This window comes from Mustela erminea, chromosome 2, assembly GCF_009829155.1.
Source record: "Mustela erminea isolate mMusErm1 chromosome 2, mMusErm1.Pri, whole genome shotgun sequence".
NCBI classification, from domain to species: Eukaryota; Metazoa; Chordata; class Mammalia; order Carnivora; family Mustelidae; genus Mustela; species Mustela erminea.
Window position 1 is genome coordinate 113,002,000 of NC_045615.1, and position 20,547 is coordinate 113,022,546.

General features: G+C 40.7%; 1 protein-coding gene across 4 annotated transcripts in view; it reads left to right on the forward strand.

Moving 5' to 3' along the window:
• Positions 1 to 8,155: 8,155 nt before the first annotated feature.
• Positions 8,156 to 20,547, forward strand: part of SLIT2 (slit guidance ligand 2) — a 357,128-nt gene continuing 344,736 nt past the window's right edge. For all 4 annotated transcript variants that reach the window (XM_032333963.1, XM_032333966.1, XM_032333964.1 and 1 more), the window contains exons 1-3: positions 8,156 to 8,362; positions 11,095 to 11,166; positions 12,343 to 12,414. In XM_032333963.1, coding sequence (XP_032189854.1) covers positions 8,184 to 8,362; positions 11,095 to 11,166; positions 12,343 to 12,414 — 323 coding nt within the window. In that variant the 5' untranslated portion in view covers positions 8,156 to 8,183. The remainder of the gene's footprint in view (positions 8,363 to 11,094; positions 11,167 to 12,342; positions 12,415 to 20,547) is intronic.

Genomic DNA, 20,547 nt, shown 5'->3' on the forward strand with positions numbered 1-20,547 from the left:
TACTTAATAAATGTTACTTCTTCTTATCTCCATTCTATATATGAGGACCATCTGGTTCAACAGATAAGCACATAGAAGAAATGGATATGCAGCATATTGTGTTCTAATTCATTTTATATTAAAATGAAACAAGTTTAAATTTTCTTAAAAGTTTTTGCAGAATTGCATTTCAGAGCTGAAGAACTAGAGAGAGCAGTAGATAATACTGAGGAAGACATTTACTGCTTGTCACAGAGCAGCCACTTTGGAACTCAGAGCCTTTATCTTTACAACATCCCTTGAATTTTAACATCACCTTTAGGAAACTATGACTTCACCCATCAAATAACCACCTTTTTGGACTAAGGCCGAGTTGGACCTGTCACACGTTTTGTATGGTCAGTGAGCTAAAAATGATTTTTGTATATTAAACTTAGCAATGGATTTGATGATAGGAAATACTTACTTTGGACCTCCAATTAAATGAAATGTTATTCTCTCTAAAAACAATTCCATAATTACTATTAAGTAGATCTATATTACAAAAAATAATTGTAACCAACTGTTATATAATTAATTACAACAGTAAAACATTTGTGGAAATTTGTTTTTTCTTTATTATATTGGAGTCTGTATAATATCCTTAATTTTGCCCATTGGCCTGCAAAGCTTAAAACACTTACTGTCCATTTCTTTACAGAAAAGTTAACTCTCCAAGTAAGACATTAATATGACTCTTTCTCTGAGAAAATGGCTTTTTTGGCCATCAGGCAGCCATGTACCTTGAACTACAATGTTCTAATGGTGGTTATGACTAGCCTCTGCTAATCAGAGTTGATTATTATCTAAATTATAGTATTTAGCCTTGAGATTTGAAATATTTTATTTTGAGTTTATGTTAGACTAGAACAAATTCTTTGTAATTTTAGCCTGATATTATGACCCTGCTGCAGGAAGGTCAACTTTTTCAAACTAGCAAAAGCCTGCAGAAGGTGTGAGGGGTTTCTCTCCCTTCGTTTCCAAGTAACACAGAAAGATTTTTATTTTCTTTTGTGAAAATCCAGGAGACACATTTTTAGACTTAGTAGAGTCAAAAGCTCAGGCAACTTAAAATCATATACAACAGTATTTCCTTTTCCCTTGATGGCTAAATTCTTGCAAATTTATTTTAACTTCATAAAACCATTAAAATGTTTATGTATATTTTCCTTTGGGCTCTTTAATGTTAATGTGTTGTGTTTTGTTTTTTTTTTTTAACCTGCATTATTGGGTATAAACTATTCCTTTTACTCCTTTTGTCACTGTTGTTTTGTTCAAGTATATTGTATATTTATTGTTCAACTGCCTCTACTCCAACTTTACCTCCCCTAAAGCGTTTTGGTCTTAATTACATACGGAACAAGTCATTACACTATATACTTAAATGATAGAATTTGAGAAACAGTGTATTGTGATGTTTGTACAATGAGATTTGGGGTGTCAGATCAGAACTCTAATTTATTGCCATTTATTAAGAACATGACCAATTGAATGAGTTCCTGTGAACTCACATTTACTTAAGTATAAATAGGGGATCGAAATAGTCTCTAACTCAGATTGTTGTGAGCATGAAAGAAACTAAATACTTGGAACCCAGGCATTACTTAATAAGTATATTATTACTAAGCTCTGGGAAGTATTTATGGCTCAACTGGTCTAATCCCAACATTATATATAAATGAGAAAAACTATGGCCAGAAAAATCTAAGGGACAGATCCAAAGCTTCCCAGGCCTTCCCACTTAGAAGAGGATCCAGGTTTTAGACTTTTCATTTTAATTTACCAAACTACCAACAAGCTATTTTATTATGGCAATGGAAAAACCACCTTCACACCTTCAAAGTATATCATGGGATAGAAGTGTCTTGTATCCACCTCAACTCTTTTGCTCATGGAAAACTGTAGGCCTGGGCAGGGCATGTTTTTTTGTTTTGTTTTGTTTTGTTTGTTTTTAACTCTTAAAGTATAGCCCCAGGGTTTCCCGGGCTCAGGATAAGAAGTTACCTGATCATTATAATAAATAATGGAAATACTTAATCTATTCTCACAATAGCAATACAATGTTTTAGAAACATTTACCTAGCAATAGCAGTAGTAAGGATGAAAGAAGTGATACTCCTTTTTATTTAATGAACACTTCAATCTATGCTGGGCACTGTGCTGGGTCAGTTTGACGGATACTGTCTTAATTTTCACCATAATCACAAACAGTAGATATCATTATTCCCATAATACATAATATTAAACTGAAAAAAAAATATGGTGAATTTTTTTAACTGGCCGAGACATGATAATTAGGGCAGTTTGTTGAGATTGAAGTTCTTTGCACTTCTCCCGCTGTTTCCTTGCAAAAGGAGCCTAAGCTTTCAGTGCCTCGGTGGGGCTGTACATAAAAATATTTTGGTGCCCCCTAGAGGTTATCAGGAACGTGCAATTGTCAAATGCCCAGCAAGGAGAAGCCTAAGCCTGCTCAGCAGGCACCGTCCATCACTCAGTGCTGCTTAATTCTCTATACTTAAGTGGCTCAGATGTAACCACAAAGTAGCTCTAGAAAGAATGGTTCTCAAATTTCAGTGAGCATCAAAACCACTTGGAGGGCTTGTTAGAACCAGATTGCTGACCTCCACTCCCCAGAGTTTCTGATTCTGTGGGTCTGATGTGGGGTCTGAACATTTGCATTTCCAGCTACAGTCTCTGGTGTTCCTGATGCTTTTGGTCCAGGAACCATACTCTGAGAACACTGCCCTAGTGAATCATCTCAAAGTTTAAGCCAACTCCAGAAGCTATTTGAGTATTATTATTATTGGGGTGCTGCTGCTGCAGGCCCTAGCTCTCCCCTCCTCTTCTTAGATGACCATAAACAGAGCATGTGCAGAGATGTGAACATCTCCTGTATCGTGGTGACAGTTCCCAATGAATCATAGATTCCTTGATCCCTGAGAGTTTCAGGGGGGTCTCTACATAGAGTTGTGTGTAGGAGAACCAATTGAAATTTGAGTCAGAGAACTCAGGTCCTGATTTCAGCTCTGGCATTTAGTCACACCTGACTAAAGACCTGAATGCTAGTCAAATAGCCACCTTATACAGTTTCACTATGGTTTTAACTCTATTAAACAGCTTGGTACTTGGGATGCATGGAAAAAAATTTAGTTAAATCTCAATCTCCATGACTCTGGGGTTCCATATCTGTACTTCAAATGCAAAGATCTTGTAAGAAAAATTAGAAAATTAATGTGAGCACATTTTGCAACAATGGAAAATAGTGGCATGAAGACAGTTAAAGACATGTAATTATTCTGTTAGCTTCATGAATTTGATCAATGTTGTTACTATTATCTTTTTTCATTCATATTTACCTCTTTTTCATTGATTCTTTATCTTATTCCCTTCCTCCACATGTCCCAATGTCATAAGCTTTTTTTTTCTTTTTCCAAAGAAAATGTGAATTGAGAGAATGATTGCTTTTTATTTTTTTAACTGTATGCAGTTATAATTGTTTAAATTGTTTTCTATAATATTGTAGCAACTGGATTATTTTTTTCTTTCTTTTTTTTTTCCTTCAACATAATAGGAGACTTGAATGTTGACTCCAGTGGTTTCCACTTCTGTTTAATTCAGGTCAGGATTTATGGAGACCTCATGTGGTGACAAGAGGCACCACAGAAGGCTTTCTTCAGGTTGGGTATAACACAGTCAAAGAGAAATTCAGATCTCACTTGAGAGCAGCATAATCCAGGAAAATGAAGACCTAGAAGTTAATGGTACTGAAGCTTTCAAGGCCTCCAAAAATCACCCTACAATAATACTGGAGGATACTAAAATAATAGCTTTAGAAATGAGAAACCTGGTCACTCATGTATAAATTTCTCTTTATTAACTGAAAAATTGATAGGACAAATTAATGTGCCATGTTGCTCAAGAATTAGTTGCAGTCTTCTTTTTCTTCTTCATGAAATCCTTGGACACATCTTCTTTTTTAAATTTTCATCAAATTTAAAAACGTGTTCCAATAGGCATGTGGCTACAAATATTATTTTCAGTTCTTTTTTGGCTTTACACAAAATGGAAAGTGAGCCAGACAAAGAATCAAACTTGAACTCATGTTTATGACTTTCATTGGTGCAACAATATAAATAACATTATTTGCAAATATTGGAATGCAAGATACATTTTTGCAATTAAAATACAGAACAATGATTCTTGGTGGTGGATAAAACTGAACATAAATACATCTTGTTGTTGACAAGGTATCAGAGTTATGAAATTAATTAGTGTGGTAGTAAACATATATCAACCACATAATTATTGGTACAGAATAAAGAAAATTCACTGGGTTTGGGGTAAGGTGGTGGAAGAATCCTTGGTCATTCATAAGCACTTATTCTTTAACTCTTTATCCTTACAAAAAATGTGAGTATGGCTTCCACTTTCTCCTTCTTAAAGAAGTTACATAGTCTGATGTGAGGAATTGGGGGGAGAAGGTTAGGAAAGGAAAAAAATGAAACAAGATGGGAATGGGAGGGAGACAAACCATAAGAGACTCTTAACCTCACAAAACAAACTCAGGGTTGGGGGGGTAGGGAGAGGACAGTTGGGTTATGCACACTGGGGAGGATATGTGATATGGTGAGTGCTGTGAAATATGTAAGCCTGACAATTCACAGACCTGTACCCCTGGGCCAAATAATACATTATATGTTAACAAAAATAATTAATTTTAAAAAGAAGTTACATAACAGAACTTTAAGCTAAAACTGAGAAGGACAAATAAGTTAATAAATGTTAGATGTTTTCAAGTCTTTAAAAGAACAGACCAAGGTAAATCTATGGCACTAAAATGAGTTCCAGTTTGGTTATCTAATAGGTCTCCTGTCTTTGGAAATGTCCTCAGAATAGCTTAGGATTTCTAGACCTGGGAAATTGAATAGGTAGAGAGAGTCTCCTTAAAAGCCATTTTGGGAATTTAAATAGGAAAACAGTTAATAGAGATATTGGTGAAGTTTCAGATTGAGTACATTCTTATGTTAAGGGGGAAAAGGGGTTAATTTTCAGGGCGCCGACTATGTGGTAGGCATACTGTTAGATGTTGGAAATACAAAAGTAAATAATTGGACATATCCTCTTGCTTTCAAGGGGAGGATAGATAATGACACAAATAATTGTCACACTATGAGCTGGCATTAAGCTGCGGGTTTGCACTACTTCCTGTGACAGCCTACTAAGGTGGAATGGGACAAGAAAGAACCACATAAGGTGCTTTAAATTCAAGAAAAGGAGCTGACTCCTCTAGTTACATTTCAACTCCATAGTGATACTGGTTTTTGCTGGGAGAGCAGTGGGGAGCAGGCGAGTTATAGCACTTGCCAGACACACATCACACTAAAAAGACAAGAGGAAACAAGGAAATTCTCCTTCAAAACATAGTGGGGGGAAAAAATCCAGATCTTCCCCTAAATAAAGGAAACCTTCTGGTTACAACGTGCGTTGCTAGGGATTTAGTTTTCTCTCCTAAGAGAGTAAAACCACACAGACATATTCAAGCCCTTAGGGTTTTGCGAGCATATTTTATATCCAAGAAGTTAGCTGAGCCTGGTGTTAAGTGTGTGACTATAGAGAAAGGGTTAAACGGAAGGGGGTGGCTCAGAGATGGGAAGGCTGGCGAGAAGGCTGGAAAACTTGCAAAAACTCTGAACTTTTAAGCTCCCAAAAAAACACATGTGTGTGTCTGTGAGCGCAGGCAGATCTATTTTGGGGTTTTTTTTTTTTTTTCTTTCTTTCTTTCTTTTTTTTTTTTTTTAAATCACAATCTATCGGTCTCTCTTTTGCTGCGCTGCAAACACACTGAACAGCCCCTTCAGGATCGTGGCAAACGCTGCCGCAAAGGCACTGGCAGTTCTATTTATTTATGAGTCGCGTTCAAAGGCGCCCTCTCCCTATTCCTCCGCCGCGACCAACCAGCTCAGAGCCTGGGGCACCTCCCGGGCCCTGGAGCTGGGGGCGGGGGCCCGGGAACCTCCTTCCTCCGGCAAACTTTGTCGGGGCGTGGGAGCTAAGGCGCGAGCCAGGGCGCGCGAGAACGCGCCGCCCGCTGCCGCCTCCGCCTGGCGCTGGCAGCCCGGGCCTCACCTCTCCCCGGCGAGGTGCGGGCGCCCCGCGCGCAGCCAGTAGGCGGTGCCGGGCGGCGCGGGGCGGGGCCTAGGGGGTGGGGGCTCCGCTTGGTATATAAAGCCGACGCCGGCTTAACTTCTGACTTGGGGTTATTTATTTGGGGAGCGCGCGGACGGCGGAGGCTGGCAGCAGCGGTGGTGGCGGCAGTGGCTGCCGCAGACGGTGCTTTAAAAAGGCGGCGGCGGCGGCGGCGGCGGCGGCAGCGGCGAGTGATGGGAGCGACGGGGCTCTCGGGCACAGGCGGGAGCTGCCGAGCTTTCCGGGCACGGCCGGAGTGCTGAAGAGAAAGGGGAGCGTCTGGGGGCCCGCAGCCGGCTCCAGAGGCGCGGGTCGGGTTTTTGTTTGGCTGCGCTCAGCGCCAGGCAGCCCGAGCGAACAACTCCAGTTACAACAACAACGCACCTTCCCGCAGCCGAGCGAGACTAGGGCTGCTGCGTCCGTCCTATTGTTTAGACACTTGCCTGGAGCTCGGGAGCCAGCAGGGCCACCGAGTCCTTGCTGCCTGTCGCCGCTTTCCCTCCCTGCCACTTCCCTCCCTGGAGAAAGAGGAGCGGAAAGCAGCCAAGAGAGGGGAAGGGGCTGCGAGGAGACTGGCTGTTCGGGACTGCGGCCGCCGAGTCAGGTGCAGCACCAGGAGCCGGGCGGCGTCGCGACGTCGGCGGGAAGACTGCCACCGTGGCCGTGGGGGACGGGATTCAAAGCCTGGGAAAAGTTCCTGCACTTTGAGGAGAGCCCACTTGCGGGCGGCTGTCGGTGGGGCGGCCGAGGGGCTGCGTCCGCCTAGGTGCCTGCTCTGGTTTCGTCCACCTTTGCCATCAGGTGTCTGCTGCGGAGCTGCGGCGTATCCGGGAGACGCGAGGGGCTGACACGCGCGCACACAGGACTGCCATTCAGCCGCCTCCTGGGCTCTGAGAGTAGCTGTTCCCACCGGCTTACTGCCACCTCGTCATTCCCCAGGACGCCCCAGCAGGACCCAAGACGCAGACACCTCCACCTTGGCCTTTGCACTCCTGCCCTGCCTGCCAGCCAGCCCCGATTCAATCCTCGGAGGAGCTCTGGTCCTCAACTTGGCCTCTTGGATTTCCTCTGTCGGGGAGTGACTAGTGGATATTGCTGCCGGCTGCCGCGGCCCCATTGCCCTTTTGTCTTTTCCCCGTGACCTCGGGGAAGGCCCTGGTGCGGATCGTCGCCAAGGACGCCGGGCGGGAGGCGGAATTACCCGAGACATCCTTCCGCGAAGTGCATGTGTGTTTGCAAGCAGCCCTCGCCTGTCGGGAGACGGCGAGGACCTGTCCGGGCTGCAGAAGAGCCGCAGGCTGTCGGGAGGCCGCGCGAGTGAGCCGCGCCGGAGCCCCGCAGCGCCGCCCCGCGCCCTCCAGGCTGTGCCCCCGCCCCGTGCGCCCCCGCGCGCCATGCCCAGTAGTCCCGCGCGCTCCGCTCCCCGCCCGCTGGGCTCTTGCGCCTTCTAGCTTTGGAGAGCCCACTTTGATCCAGGCCACCATTTCTACTGAGCACCTCTCTTCTGTCTCCTAGCCTCCCCCTGGAATCGGATTTGCAGAGGGGGTCAGTAGAATCGGAGCACTCCCTTTTCCGCCCAACCAGCTCCTGCTGCATCTTTACGCCTTTAGGAGCCCCAGCTCTTTTACCGACAAGTTGATCTTTCTGAGACAGACGACGCGTGATCTCCTCCTCGGAGCTTTGGGGTCTCCTTGTAGCCTTGGCCTGGCCGATTGATCTTCAGGACCTAAAGTTGCCCGAGGAGCGCCTGCCCTGGTGGAGGAGGGTGGAGGGGAGGTGGGAGGCGCATACCTGTGTCAGCTCTATTGCCGTGAATATTATTATTGTTACTACCATATTATTTTGTGTACATTTATCCGGACACTCTGGGTTCCTAGCCCCGTGCCAGATACTGGGCCTCAGACACAGCGCGATTCGCGCGGAGCAACGAGCTAAAGAGGAACCCCCCGCGCCGGCGAGCGAGGAGGCGGCGGGGGAAGATGCGCGGCGTCGGCTGGCAGACGCTGTCCCTGTCGATGGGGTTAGTGCTGGTGATCCTGAACGAGGTGGCGACGCAGGCGTGCCCAGCACAGTGCTCCTGCTCGGGCAGCACAGTGGACTGTCACGGGCTGGCGCTGCGCAGCGTGCCCAGGAATATCCCCCGCAACACTGAGAGACTGTGAGTATGGGATCTTACACCCCCAAACCCTTACACACACTGGGTCACGCATCCCTTTCGTCGAGACTGGAGGAATCAAGCGGCACAGGGACCTGTGCCCGGGTAGCTCTCCTCCACGCGCATCCTGGGCTAGAACTCCCTTGGGAGGGCGAAGGACAGGAGGGCGCTGCACAGGGAGGGGCCGCTGCCCCAGGAGGGGCGGGCCCGCCGGCCGCTGCGCTTGGTCCCTTCTTTCCACTCTAGTCCAGCCACTTGCATCCCAGGGCAGGCGACTTTTCTGGGGCTTGGGCAACCGGGGACGTGGGGACAAATACTCGGCGATGCCTAGGGCAAGGGAGTCGCGACTTTGTTTCCCACACTCTGCAAACGGAGTCACCTTGCGGTTGCCAACACTAGCGGGTCGGTTTCAGGGCCAAATCCCAGCTTTTGTCGCCGTGGGGTGGCGCGGAGGGAGATTGGCTCGGGGTACTCAGAAGGGAGAAACCTCCGCTCCCCGGGTTAGTATCACCCTCCTGGGGACGGAGGGGTGGAGAGAAGGGGTCGTGGGACGTCTGGTTCCGCCCGGGGGCGCTTCTGCAGGCCTCAGAGGGAAGGATGCCCCAGGACCTAAGCGGCTCGCTCGGTCGCCACACGCCACCCCCGCGACTCTTTCCCCCGCCCCCCACGTCTCCAGGGAGGAGGCGGTGGCGGCCCGCCCCTAGAGACCTGTCCGGACTGGTGACTGAAGAGGAGGACCTTTTCCCACCGTGTAGGGGAAGTTAGGGGTAGCTCTCTAAGCCTAACCAGCCGAGCGGAGTCCAACTGCGACCGCGACCCCGCGGCCCTCCGCTGTCCCCCTCCCCACTCCCCCCCGCCCTTCCTGCTGAGCCTTTGGGCCCCCGTACACCTTTCTGGCAGTTTCTGAGCCCATTCACGTGGCCGCAGTTCTCCTTCCTTCCCTTCTTCGCGCTCTGCTGCCTGCAGACATCCCCGCCTCCCTGTCTCTGCGAATCTCTAATGAAGAAGTAATCGCAGACCGGGTGTTGACGGCCCACGCACTCCTTGTGGGGCACTTCCCGAGTTCAGGGAAGTGGAGCATGGAAGCCAGTCCCTTTGTGAACGCCGAGGCCGCCGCCCCGCGCTGCCTGAGCGCCCTGGGCGCGCTGCACTCGCCCTTGCGCGTGGGCCCGGCGTGCGCGGGGCGAGGGTGGCGGGGCCAAGCGCGCCCCGACTCTACTCCGGCGGCCTCTACGCACCCCCGGGTGTGAGGGTTGCGCGCTGCGGAGGGGACCTGCTGGGACCCAAACCTCTCCACCCGCAGGGCCCGCAGCGCCTCAAGTCGCTCTTCTTACCTCACCCAAGTCCCTGGCTCTCAGCTTAAAGGCCATAGTTGAGCCCTTTCCGCCTTTGCTAATGGCTCCCCCACCCCCAGCCTCTCTGGCCTGCTCCCCAACTTCTCCTCTTTCCTTCCAGGGCCCACAGAGCTGGGATAGTTGGGGCCCTACCAAGGGTGTCTTGTCAAAACGGGATCCACCACAGTTGTCTGGGGCGGGGGGGGGTGGTGGTGGTGGTGGTTCACGTTGTGTCAAATAGCCCATAGAAGACCCCAACAATTGTAGGGACAACTTGGTGGTACTTTGCTCGGCATGGGTAGTGGGTTGGGGAGAAAGCAATGCAGAATTTTGTATTAGCCCTTGTCATTGCGTGCCATTCAAAAACAGTTTAAAGTTTGGGACACTAACATGTCTTACTCAACAAAAAGGGAATGCACTCAGAAAAAAAAAATAGTAATTGAGTTTCGGGTCCTTGAAAAATATATATATATCCCTATGAGGGATCAATACAGTTTTCAGAAAATAGTTTACTCAGTGTTAGCTTATAGAATTCTATCTTTGAGAAAATACGTACTTTACACACAGATTTCCAACATGATGTTTTCAACTCAGAGGTAAGAGAAAACTTAACTTCCGTGAAGGCGAATATTCAAACCGCAGCAAAGCCTGGTTTTACTTGAAAATGATTGGAACCAGGGCAAGTTTAGATCTTGACCTAAGATGCCAGAAAAGGGGGTGGTGACTTGAAGGAAACGTGGTTTTGAAATCCGAACAAAAATGTCAGGGCCTGAATCTATTTCCATTATTGCCCCAGCTAGTAGTTTTGACTTTACCCTCACAGCGGGGTTCCCTGAGCTGCAAATGAAGAGTTTAGTTTTCATACAAACATAGAATTGTTGGAAGGTAAATGCCTATAAATGCAAGTCTTTGAAGTGCAGTTCTTTTGATAGCAGTCTAACTTTTTTATTTGCCTTAGGAAGTTTAGCCACCATGCCACCTAAGGATAGAGTTCTGAATTTTACAAAATGTATTCCTGGGTAGTATTAGAAAATTGTTCTTTTTAGCTTCCTGAAAGGAACTTTTTCAGGGTGTGCCTAACCATAATAGTTAAATTAGCAGAATACCTGTGAAATGAACATACACATCCTCATAAAAACAAAAATTGAAAGCACTCCCCTACAGACACAAAAGAGGACTTCTGATAACATAATCACTTCGTGTTCTTGTAGATACCAATAAGCAGGGATTCTGTAAACTTGTTAAGAATCATTTAAAAAAATTTCGAAGATTGCTACTTTCTTCTCTCTTTTACTTTGTAAACTACATTAGTTATTGGAATTGTCTTTCACCTTAAAGTTTTTACTTTTCTTTGTTTAACTAGAAATAAAATAGAACTTTCATTTTCTTGTTTTCTCTTAGGGATTTGAATGGAAATAACATCACACGGATTACCAAGACAGACTTTGCTGGTCTTCGACACCTAAGAGTTCTGTAAGTATGTTCTTTGGTACTTTGAAGAATTTTCTTTTGTTCTTAAGATTGCATGTTTCGTATTGTTACTGGTCTCAGATTGAAAAACTGTCCCAATGACAGAAATATAAAATTTTAAAAGGTCTAGGTTTCCTTTCTCTTTTTTTGGTTTATCATTTTATTACAGCTTTTGATGAAAATGTATGTTTTTATTTTAAGGTTGGATTCTTGCCATTGAAATAAAATAGAAATGACCTCAAATGTTTGCTATACCATACCCTAAGTGCCTTATGCATATAAACGTGTAGAATAATTGCTTTCACAATATGAATAAGTAATGTGAGACATTTGATACACTTTAAGGATTTGAGATTAACTAGAAAAAATTTAAGTAGGTCTGCATTTTATTATTACTAATATAAAAGAGTTTTTTAGCAAAAATACTTAGATGTATTTTCTAACGTTTAAATCAAGCAATCCAACTTTCCTGCAGTTTTTGATGGGAAATGTTTCTCTATAAAAATACACTGGTCATATTTTGAATTGTTTCTTGTATTTTATATCTTTGTGGTTTTTATAATATTGTTGCAATATGATTACTTCTTTAATTAGTGGGTAAAATTTGTGGTGGGGGAACCATCATTGGAGATTCAATGTAATGTGAAACTGTTTCTACCCACAGATTTGTAAATATTTACATTGCAGTGAACATATACTTTTGACCACTGTGTGTTGGGTGTTAATCTTTTAAAGGACACATTTTGGCCATTATGAAATCTTCCAATTTCTGATATATATCCACAAGTGAATTAAATTATGTGCATGGTGACATGCTGTATATTGATTCTTTCAGTTAAGAACTCACTCCAAAATCAGTTTACCAAAAACAGTTATCAAAACTGCCATGTCATGGGTTACTTCTCAGGATAAGCTGTAGTTGGAGGTTCAGAGTTTTGACCAGTAAGTTTTATGCAAAACTACATTAGTATTTTCTATTAAAGTCTTGTGATGTGGATGCTGTTTGCCCTCTGTTATTTCTCTCAAATCTGTCATCAGTAAAATTTGATATTAAAGCTCAAACCAGAGCACTGCTTAATTTTATAAAAGGAAAGAGGTTACAAGTTTTCAGTTGCTGAACTGAAACTCGCTCAGATGGGGAGTGGTAACATTAAGACCCTATTATACTTTGCATTTCAGTCAGCTTATGGAGAATAAGATTAGCACCATTGAAAGAGGAGCATTCCAGGATCTTAAAGAGCTGGAGAGACTGTAAGTATTTTTAATTCCAAAGTTATGACGACATTAACTGTATTTTTTAAAAAATACTTGAATTTCAAGGGCCATGTCTTCCAATTTCATGTCTTAGTCTTTGAACGTTTTACAGAAACAAGAGGTCTAACAAGTGGCTTGCAGACTAATTTACAATTAAAAATTGTGGAATTTTGCACAAATGGTACTAACTTTTAATAAAGATTAAAAAAAAATACAGACTTCCTTTCCTGAGACATTGATTTCCTTGTGAGTTACCATTGCTTTGGTACTTAGAGAGTACATGTTTTCCTAATGGTCCATCTAGTTTGTTTTATTTGCATTTATAGGAAGAAAGGTAGTGATTTAATTTGCATTTATAGTATATTATGGAAAAGAAAAGTTTGCCAGTAGTTATTTTAATTTTCATGCTGTTGCTTTGTGTGTCATTCGTGATGTTTGAGAACATATTTTAAGTTCTTAATGATTTAAATTTGGTTTTTGATATTTATCACTTATGGTGAACATTGCTAATAACAGCTATTCACAACTGTATTTCATTATTTTATGATAGCTTTCTAAATATTTCTCCTGGAAAAAGAATTCAAAGATCAGTAGAAGTAGAAGCAAGAATTGTATTATCAAAGTATTGTCATTTTAGTGTTGATTTTTTTTTTCCCCAAGATGATCATATGGACTCCAGATTTTAAAATATATTTTATTTCTTCAGATAACAGAATCTTATAGGTTGATATATACTACTTGAGGTCCGTTATTAATTTATATCTACAGTTTACATCTACAAAGCACAGAATCTTCTGTCTGTAGTAATTAAAATAAATTGTACACTTTGTAGTTTGAAGTATGAATTATATGTCTCATATGTCTTGATAACTCAAGTTTAATAAGTTTGCATTTTAAGGGCAAATAACAGGTCTATTAAAAGTAGCAACAATTTCCATGCCTGTTTTAATAGGCACTTTAGGTAAAAATAAAATTTTATTTAAAATAATGAAATATGAAGTTCATTTTAGGTATAGAACATACTCAGATTCACTGGGCCCAAGGGCAAAAGTTAATTCTGTATAAATGTAACTAGAAAAAAATGGCTTGTCAACTTCTAAGATATTTGTAAATATATAGGCTCCATTTTTATCACCACAAGTAAAATTAAACCCAGAGGTGTCTATTTTATTGTAAAATTTTGTCCGTAATAAATATTTCCATATAGGGAATATATCTGTGGAATTCAAAATAACTGAAAGTCACTACTGCAAGCTAGTTTTCAGAGAGAAGTAAAAACACGGTAAATACTTGGTTAAGTTCACTACTAAGTTCATAAGTTCATAACCTATCTCTTAGTATATAAAAATACTCTGAAAATATACTTTGATCTCTTTCATAAGCTCTTATGAATAGTTAATTCCTAATAAGTATCTTGTAAAGGTGCTTTTAATTCATCTATTTACAAAGTATCAGTATGATTTAAGTATTTGGTAAAATGAAAAGATAATTTAAAAATTATAATTCAAATATAACATTTTTGCATGAATAATTTTTAGTTATCATATGGAAACATATATATATATGTATATATATATATATATACACGTATGTGTGTGTATATATATTCTTAAGCAACATCCAGTTGAAGGAATTTCAGTGGCTTTTCATGTAGTCTCTATTTTGGTTTTATTATAGTTTTAAATATTTTTAGAAATGCTAGAACAGACCAAACTTTCTCATGATTTTTCAAGCCACTTCAAGTACGTTTGAACAAATGAATTTCCTAAAGATTATTAACCAGATGGCCTGTTATCTGAAATTTGATGAGAGTTGTAAGTAGGCACTATTTTTTGACTTTTACTTCCCTGAGAATGTCACTTCATCTCAGAACAATTTTCAGTTTTCCTAAGATGCAGTCAGAGGTTTCAGAATGGGAGAAGGATTTGTAATTTTGAATGAAAACTAATATATATGCAGGACTTCTTTAAATCACCCCAGCTGTTGGCCGAAAGCAAATATTTCATATTTGTGAGGAAAAGCTGAGAAAATTCCTTTTGTTTACAACTGCCAAGTCCGTCTGATGGAAGCACATTGTTATCTGACAGCCAATTCATCTCCTTGGGACTCTGGAATTCAAAACTATTTCTTAGGAACACTGTGGATACACTTTTCAAATATTTATTTTTTTTTAAATACATTAAATAGGGCAGTTTTGTTAAGGAATGCCCTCGAGTTGTCATGAAATAAACTATTAAAAATTTTGTTCAGTATATCATTTAAAAAAATAAAAATTAAAAAAAAGCTAACCAGAAGGTTGGCCTATGGGGATATGTTCTTATTTTAGTAGGTGGTCATCAACACCACAAAAATTTGCCTTTTCCCCCCCAAAATTGCAAGAGATAATGCAAGGAAAAGGAAGTGATCAATGAATTAACTTTTAAAATAATTAGATGTTGTGCGAGCTTATATGATTTTTTAGCAATTTAGATGTGAATTTTTAAATTCATACTCTAATAAAAAGGTGTATAAATGTAGGCTTATGTTACAGATGCTGTTCATATAATATTTAGAGTAACTTAATTTTAGTTCTTCGTGTGAAGAACACAAAATAAAAATATTAGTTACATTTGAATGTAATTTGTGGTTCTAAGTATTTTTTCATTTTAATATAAGAGTAAAACAATTCCAAAGTGATATTTTCTGGAGATTTCAAAATTGTAAGTTTTTTCTTTTCGTTTTATGTTGATAGATTTTTAGCTTGGTCTAGAGAAAGAAGACAAGTCTGAAAACAGAAGATAAGAACTGTGCCCTTTTAGAAATCCAAATTTAATATGTAAAAAACAGATTAGGCTGTTGTTAGGTTGAATTTAATTTTAGCATAGAATTAGAAAATCATTATTTGTAAATCAAAGCATTATAGCTACAAAAAGATTAATTTTTGCACTTCAAAGAATCAGTGAAATAAGGGTTATTAGTCACATGTCAAGAAATGGATGGATATTAAAAACCTTCGTCCTAAAAGAAAAAAACAAAAAATCTTCCTCCTTCCACACTCCCTTCCCTTCTCCTTCCCCCCTACTTTCTATTGTATGGAAAACAGTATCAGATAATGTGATCACCATCAGAATGTGGTTATGAATTACTGTAAAAGGAGTATGTCTTAATCACACTTACACGCTGTGACCACACATTACTTCCTGTTTTGACGGTTTCCTACTATACTCCCGGACCTAGTATGTGCAGTGGCAGATTTCCATGCTCTGTGTTCCCAGTAGTACCTGCTTCTCTGGGAATAAAATGAAGCCTTGAGAAATGTACCTCGTGTAGATGTATAGGAGATCTCCCATTTGTTTAATCGAAATGTTCAACTGGGATCTAATTTAGTTAAGTAACTAGTTAATGCAGTGGAAATTAAATAGGAAAACAATCTACAAATAAACTACAATAAACAATTGGAACATTTATGATGTATACTCCTTTATCCTTCAGAGAAGATACCTGGATATATCTGCAGTAAAGACTCCATGCAAAATTGTTAATTCAAAGTAATTCTTGGCTGGTGCATAATGTCTTTGAGGGCTAAAAAAAAAAAGTCACACTGGGGCCCAGAACATTTGTGCTGGTGTAAAATTCTGTTACTCACTTATACTTTATGGGATTATGCTGCAGTCATTAAAGTTCTATTTTACGGCCTTTTAAGGAGACCCATGCCACTTCAGTTTCCCAGTAGTGAATATCATCAGCGTTTACGGGTTCTGAACACAAAAGCACTGAGTATGAGAAAGTTTTGAAATTGTTTAAGGTTGTCAAAAAAATATTAAGACATTAAGTCCTAAATGTGGTGAAACACTTACATGCAAAATGAAATGCTGATATTCCTGAATTATGTTAGTGAAAACCAACAGTATACCACAGGAAATCTTGGGTATTAGATTTTACTTTAAATTTATAATCATCTAGTACTTTTTTTTTTAAATTTAATTTATTTATTTGACAGACAGAGATCACAAGTAGTCAGAAAGGCAGCCAGAGAGAGAGAGGAGGAAGCAGGCTTCCTGCTGAGCAGAGAGCCAGATGCAGGGCTGGATCCCAGGACCCTGGGATCATGACCTGAGCCGAAGGCAGAGGCTTTAACCCACTGAGCTACCCAGGAGCCCCAATCATCTTGCACTCTTATGATAAGGGAATTGCAGTAGCGATAAGGGCAGAGATTGAGCTTTTTTCTTTTCATTAACAGTAACAAGGAAGGGTGTTCTTTTACAACAAGCATAGTGTTCAGCTCTCCAAGTTTTAGGATCTTCAGATTTGAAATTACATTTTGTCTACTATGTCATTTGATATGCTTTTTTTTTGCTTAAAAAAGGAGTCCTAAAGTACTATGATGGAGCCGTGTAGGGATTTCTGGAAAAGAATGCTGTCCACTTAGGAATTAACAGGTTTCTATTGAGTCTATATAAAGAGAATACTTATTTTAGTGTAGAAAAGTCTAAATCCTTTTAAATTTGACCAAACACTACACTCCCAGGAAAGGATATCTAAAGGACACATTATTATTATTATTATTATTATTATTATTATTATTATTATTATTTTAAGGTGGTGCTCAATTAGTTCTGTGTGCACTCACCATTCATTAGCATGTGACAGCCAGTTTTGAGGAGGAGGAATTACTGTGCTCTAGGAGTTTTGTTGTAGGTTGCTACACATGAGTCCAAGTAGAGAATATTTTGTGGAGCAGGTCTGAAGGAAAGCACCGCTTATCCCCTGTTCATAAAGGATGTAGAGAATCAGGGCACCTGGGTGGCTCAGTGGGGTAAGCCTCTGCCTTTGGCTCAGGTCATGATCTCAGGGTCCTGGGTTCCAGCCCCATATCTGAATCTCTTCTCAGCAGGGAGCCTGCTTCCCCCTCTCTCTCAGCAGGCCTCTCTGCCTACTTGTGATCTCTCTCTCTCTCTCTCTCTGTGTCAAATAAATAAATCTTAAAAAAAAAAAAAAAGGATATAGAGAATTCCTCTCCTGACTAATCCTACAAGTTTACAGGCAACACATAACACATTCCTTTTCTTAAAGTAAGGGAAACCTAACAGTGTTAATCTCCTTGAAAAATAATTCAAGCTCATCCCAGAAGAATTGTTCTCTGGCTTCTTTATACTATCAAGTATAAAATCATAGCAGTTATTTTCTTAGGAAATACAATTTGTCTTTCAAGAACAATCAAACTTACAGAGACTGTGTATATATCCTGCATGAGATAAAAATGCCATAGATGATCAAGTGTGTATCACTTAATCTGTGATATTTGTTAAAAGTGAATTATTCTCACTTGGTTATAAGAGATCCTGGGCTATTTTAAGTTACATTGACTGACTGATCATTGAAGCCTTTAATGCACATGCGCTATGGAAAGTTTAGCAGGACATTGAGTCCATCTTGAGAGGGTTTCTCAGGCATCGTTTTTTATGGGTCTTGAAGTTGCACAGTGGAGAGAAGGCCTGTTTGCTCTTTGTGGACCATTTTATAAATTCTGAAGCAGCAAGGCTGTTTATTTTTCCCACATCTGTTTTGGGCTCATCCTTTGTGACAGTGTTTGCTGGATGCTGTGTCCTTTATACCTCCTCTGAAATGAGTACTTTAGTTTGCACTGTTACAATGTATTTGTGGAAGCAGTGAATGTCAAATATTTTACATTGAATTCTGTCTTTCATTCCTGTTGGATACCTTTCTGCTTGAATTATGCCTGCTAGACGGAATCTCACAACTTTATGTGGAAGGAGAGACTTTTCTGCATGGACTTTCATATGTATTGCTCTTATCTTTTTTCAAAGCAATTTATGTATGCTGGACTGCTAGCAACATTGGTGAGAATGCTTTCAGAATGACAGTTTGGTAACGATGGAGACGATTTGGTATAAGTGCAATTGGAATATTACTTTACGAGAAATATTTATAAAAAAATTATCTGTCGTCTTTGCAGTGTCTGTCTCCTTTGGATGCAGGTGGGTAGTTCTGGAGCCTCCCACTATGTGCAGTCATTCTAGCTTCTGGCAGTGAGCAGGGGATACAGAGAACCTCGACTCTCCTCTGATTAGGCACTTTAAGTTTTATATGCCATTGCCTCCCGTTCTGTAGAATGTAGCAAACACTCATTGGTTGAACTGTTGTTTATGTTTTCTAAACAGACACAAACTCCTATACCCCCTTTTAAAAATCAGAAACATTAAGTAAGAGTGACATCAGAAAACTCTTGCTTTGAATTAATAATAATCGGGCCTCCAATAAACCCCATTGTCTATTATACTGCTATTGTACAAAACTACAAAACCTTTAGTTTCAATTCCACTATGAGCTATTGATCAGACTGCTTGATCTTTCCAAACCTGTTTCCTCATCTTTGGAACAGAGTATGACAGTTTGGTAAAAACGGGGACGATTTGGCATAAATGCAATTAGAATATTACTTTATGAAAATATTTATAAAAAAAATTATCTGTCATCTTAGCAATCCATGGTTTCTGTGAGATAATGTACATACAGTTTCACAAAATACTTGTCACATGGTTGGCATTTAAAGAACTATTACTATGCATTTCAACATCTCTCCTATTTTTCAAAAGCTCAGTTTAGGCATTATTATATCTTCTTGAGCTAATAAAATGTGTACATAATAAATTTTACTTTCGTACATCCATACTATATTGTTTTCATTCGGATTTTCTTATTGTGGCATATGGCAATAGAAAAGATGTGAAGAATGTACAAAAATTCTTCAAAGTTTTGTTTCAGAGTATTTCTCATAATTGCTCTGAAGATGTAGAGAAAGGCCAAGAAGTAAGGGGAGTGAAGAGGAAACTAATTACTAATACGTTTGATTTTAATAATGTTTGATTTATCCATCTAAATAATACATACCTGTTAGAATCTCTGCCTTAAAAATGTTAGAATAAAAACATTTTAAAAAACAAGTAGAAGTTTTGCCTGAAAAGAAGACATTTTTGTCTGACATATAGGAGATTGTACATGATAAGCTCATGAAGGCAGCACTTAAGTGAACACTTATTACAGACTGAGCGCATGGCTAAAATCCTTTACATTCACAACAACAGGAACAATTGTTTCCATTTTATATTTGGAATTGGGATAAAGGCTGCACATATTCTGTGAATTAAGGTAAAAGTTGAAAAAATAAGAGACTGTCTCTTCTACCAATGGACAAGCCATAGGAGCTGCTGACAGATCATTTGAAGCAATGCTTGTCCATAATGCTCAGGCTGCCTTTCAAATTGAGGTTGTTAAGAACCAGTGTTTCAGAGGACAGTGGTGTTTTGTGTGACCCAGAAAGCTTCTTCACCCCACTGAAGGTCACACTCAAAGAGCTGTAGCACAGAGGAAACAGTTATCAGGATCTCTGTCATCTTTGCCTTAAGAAAACATGCTTTTGAGACACACTTTACACCCCTTTCTGAAGTCTTGAATTACCACCCAGAGGATCTCGGTTAGCTCTGATTATCTTGTGGGCAGATTCCTTCTAGCTGGTGATGGCTTGAGGGCTGCGTGTGACTCTGTCTTTCCTTCGACACAGTTGAGTGTCCTTGCTCTGAACAGTAGGTAACTGACCCACCTGGTCACCTTACTGGAACCAGTTTAGTCTGGCTCCTAGAAATCCTCCCCAGAGATACGTTTAGTTCACTACGTGCAGTTTTCTGTTTGGGGACCATCAGATTTCGCTTCTTTAACTCATTTACATGAGGATTATTACAGCACTATCCTCTTCAAACTACTCGGAAGTATTCTCTGTCATTCGAAGGTGCTAGCAAGGTTGCTTATTCTTCAGCCTTGTTTAGAAATTATTATGCACCTTAGTGTTCTTGAAAGTAACTCTGGATTAAAAAAAAAATTCTCTTGAAGAATTTAATTTCTGGTCATTTTACAAGAAATCCCTGCTTTGAAATTTTTCCTTCATTGAATATTTTGGGAGAGTTTTGACTTTTAATATTTGTATTTCCATTTATTCTTAGCACTGATGGAAGAAAGAAGAACAGGAATCCCAAGTGTACTGATATTTTCTTATAGGGAAAAATCTTCGTACTTTTTTTCCATGTATATTATCACATCACTTACTACCTGCCCTTCTAGTATGCTGCCCTGTCT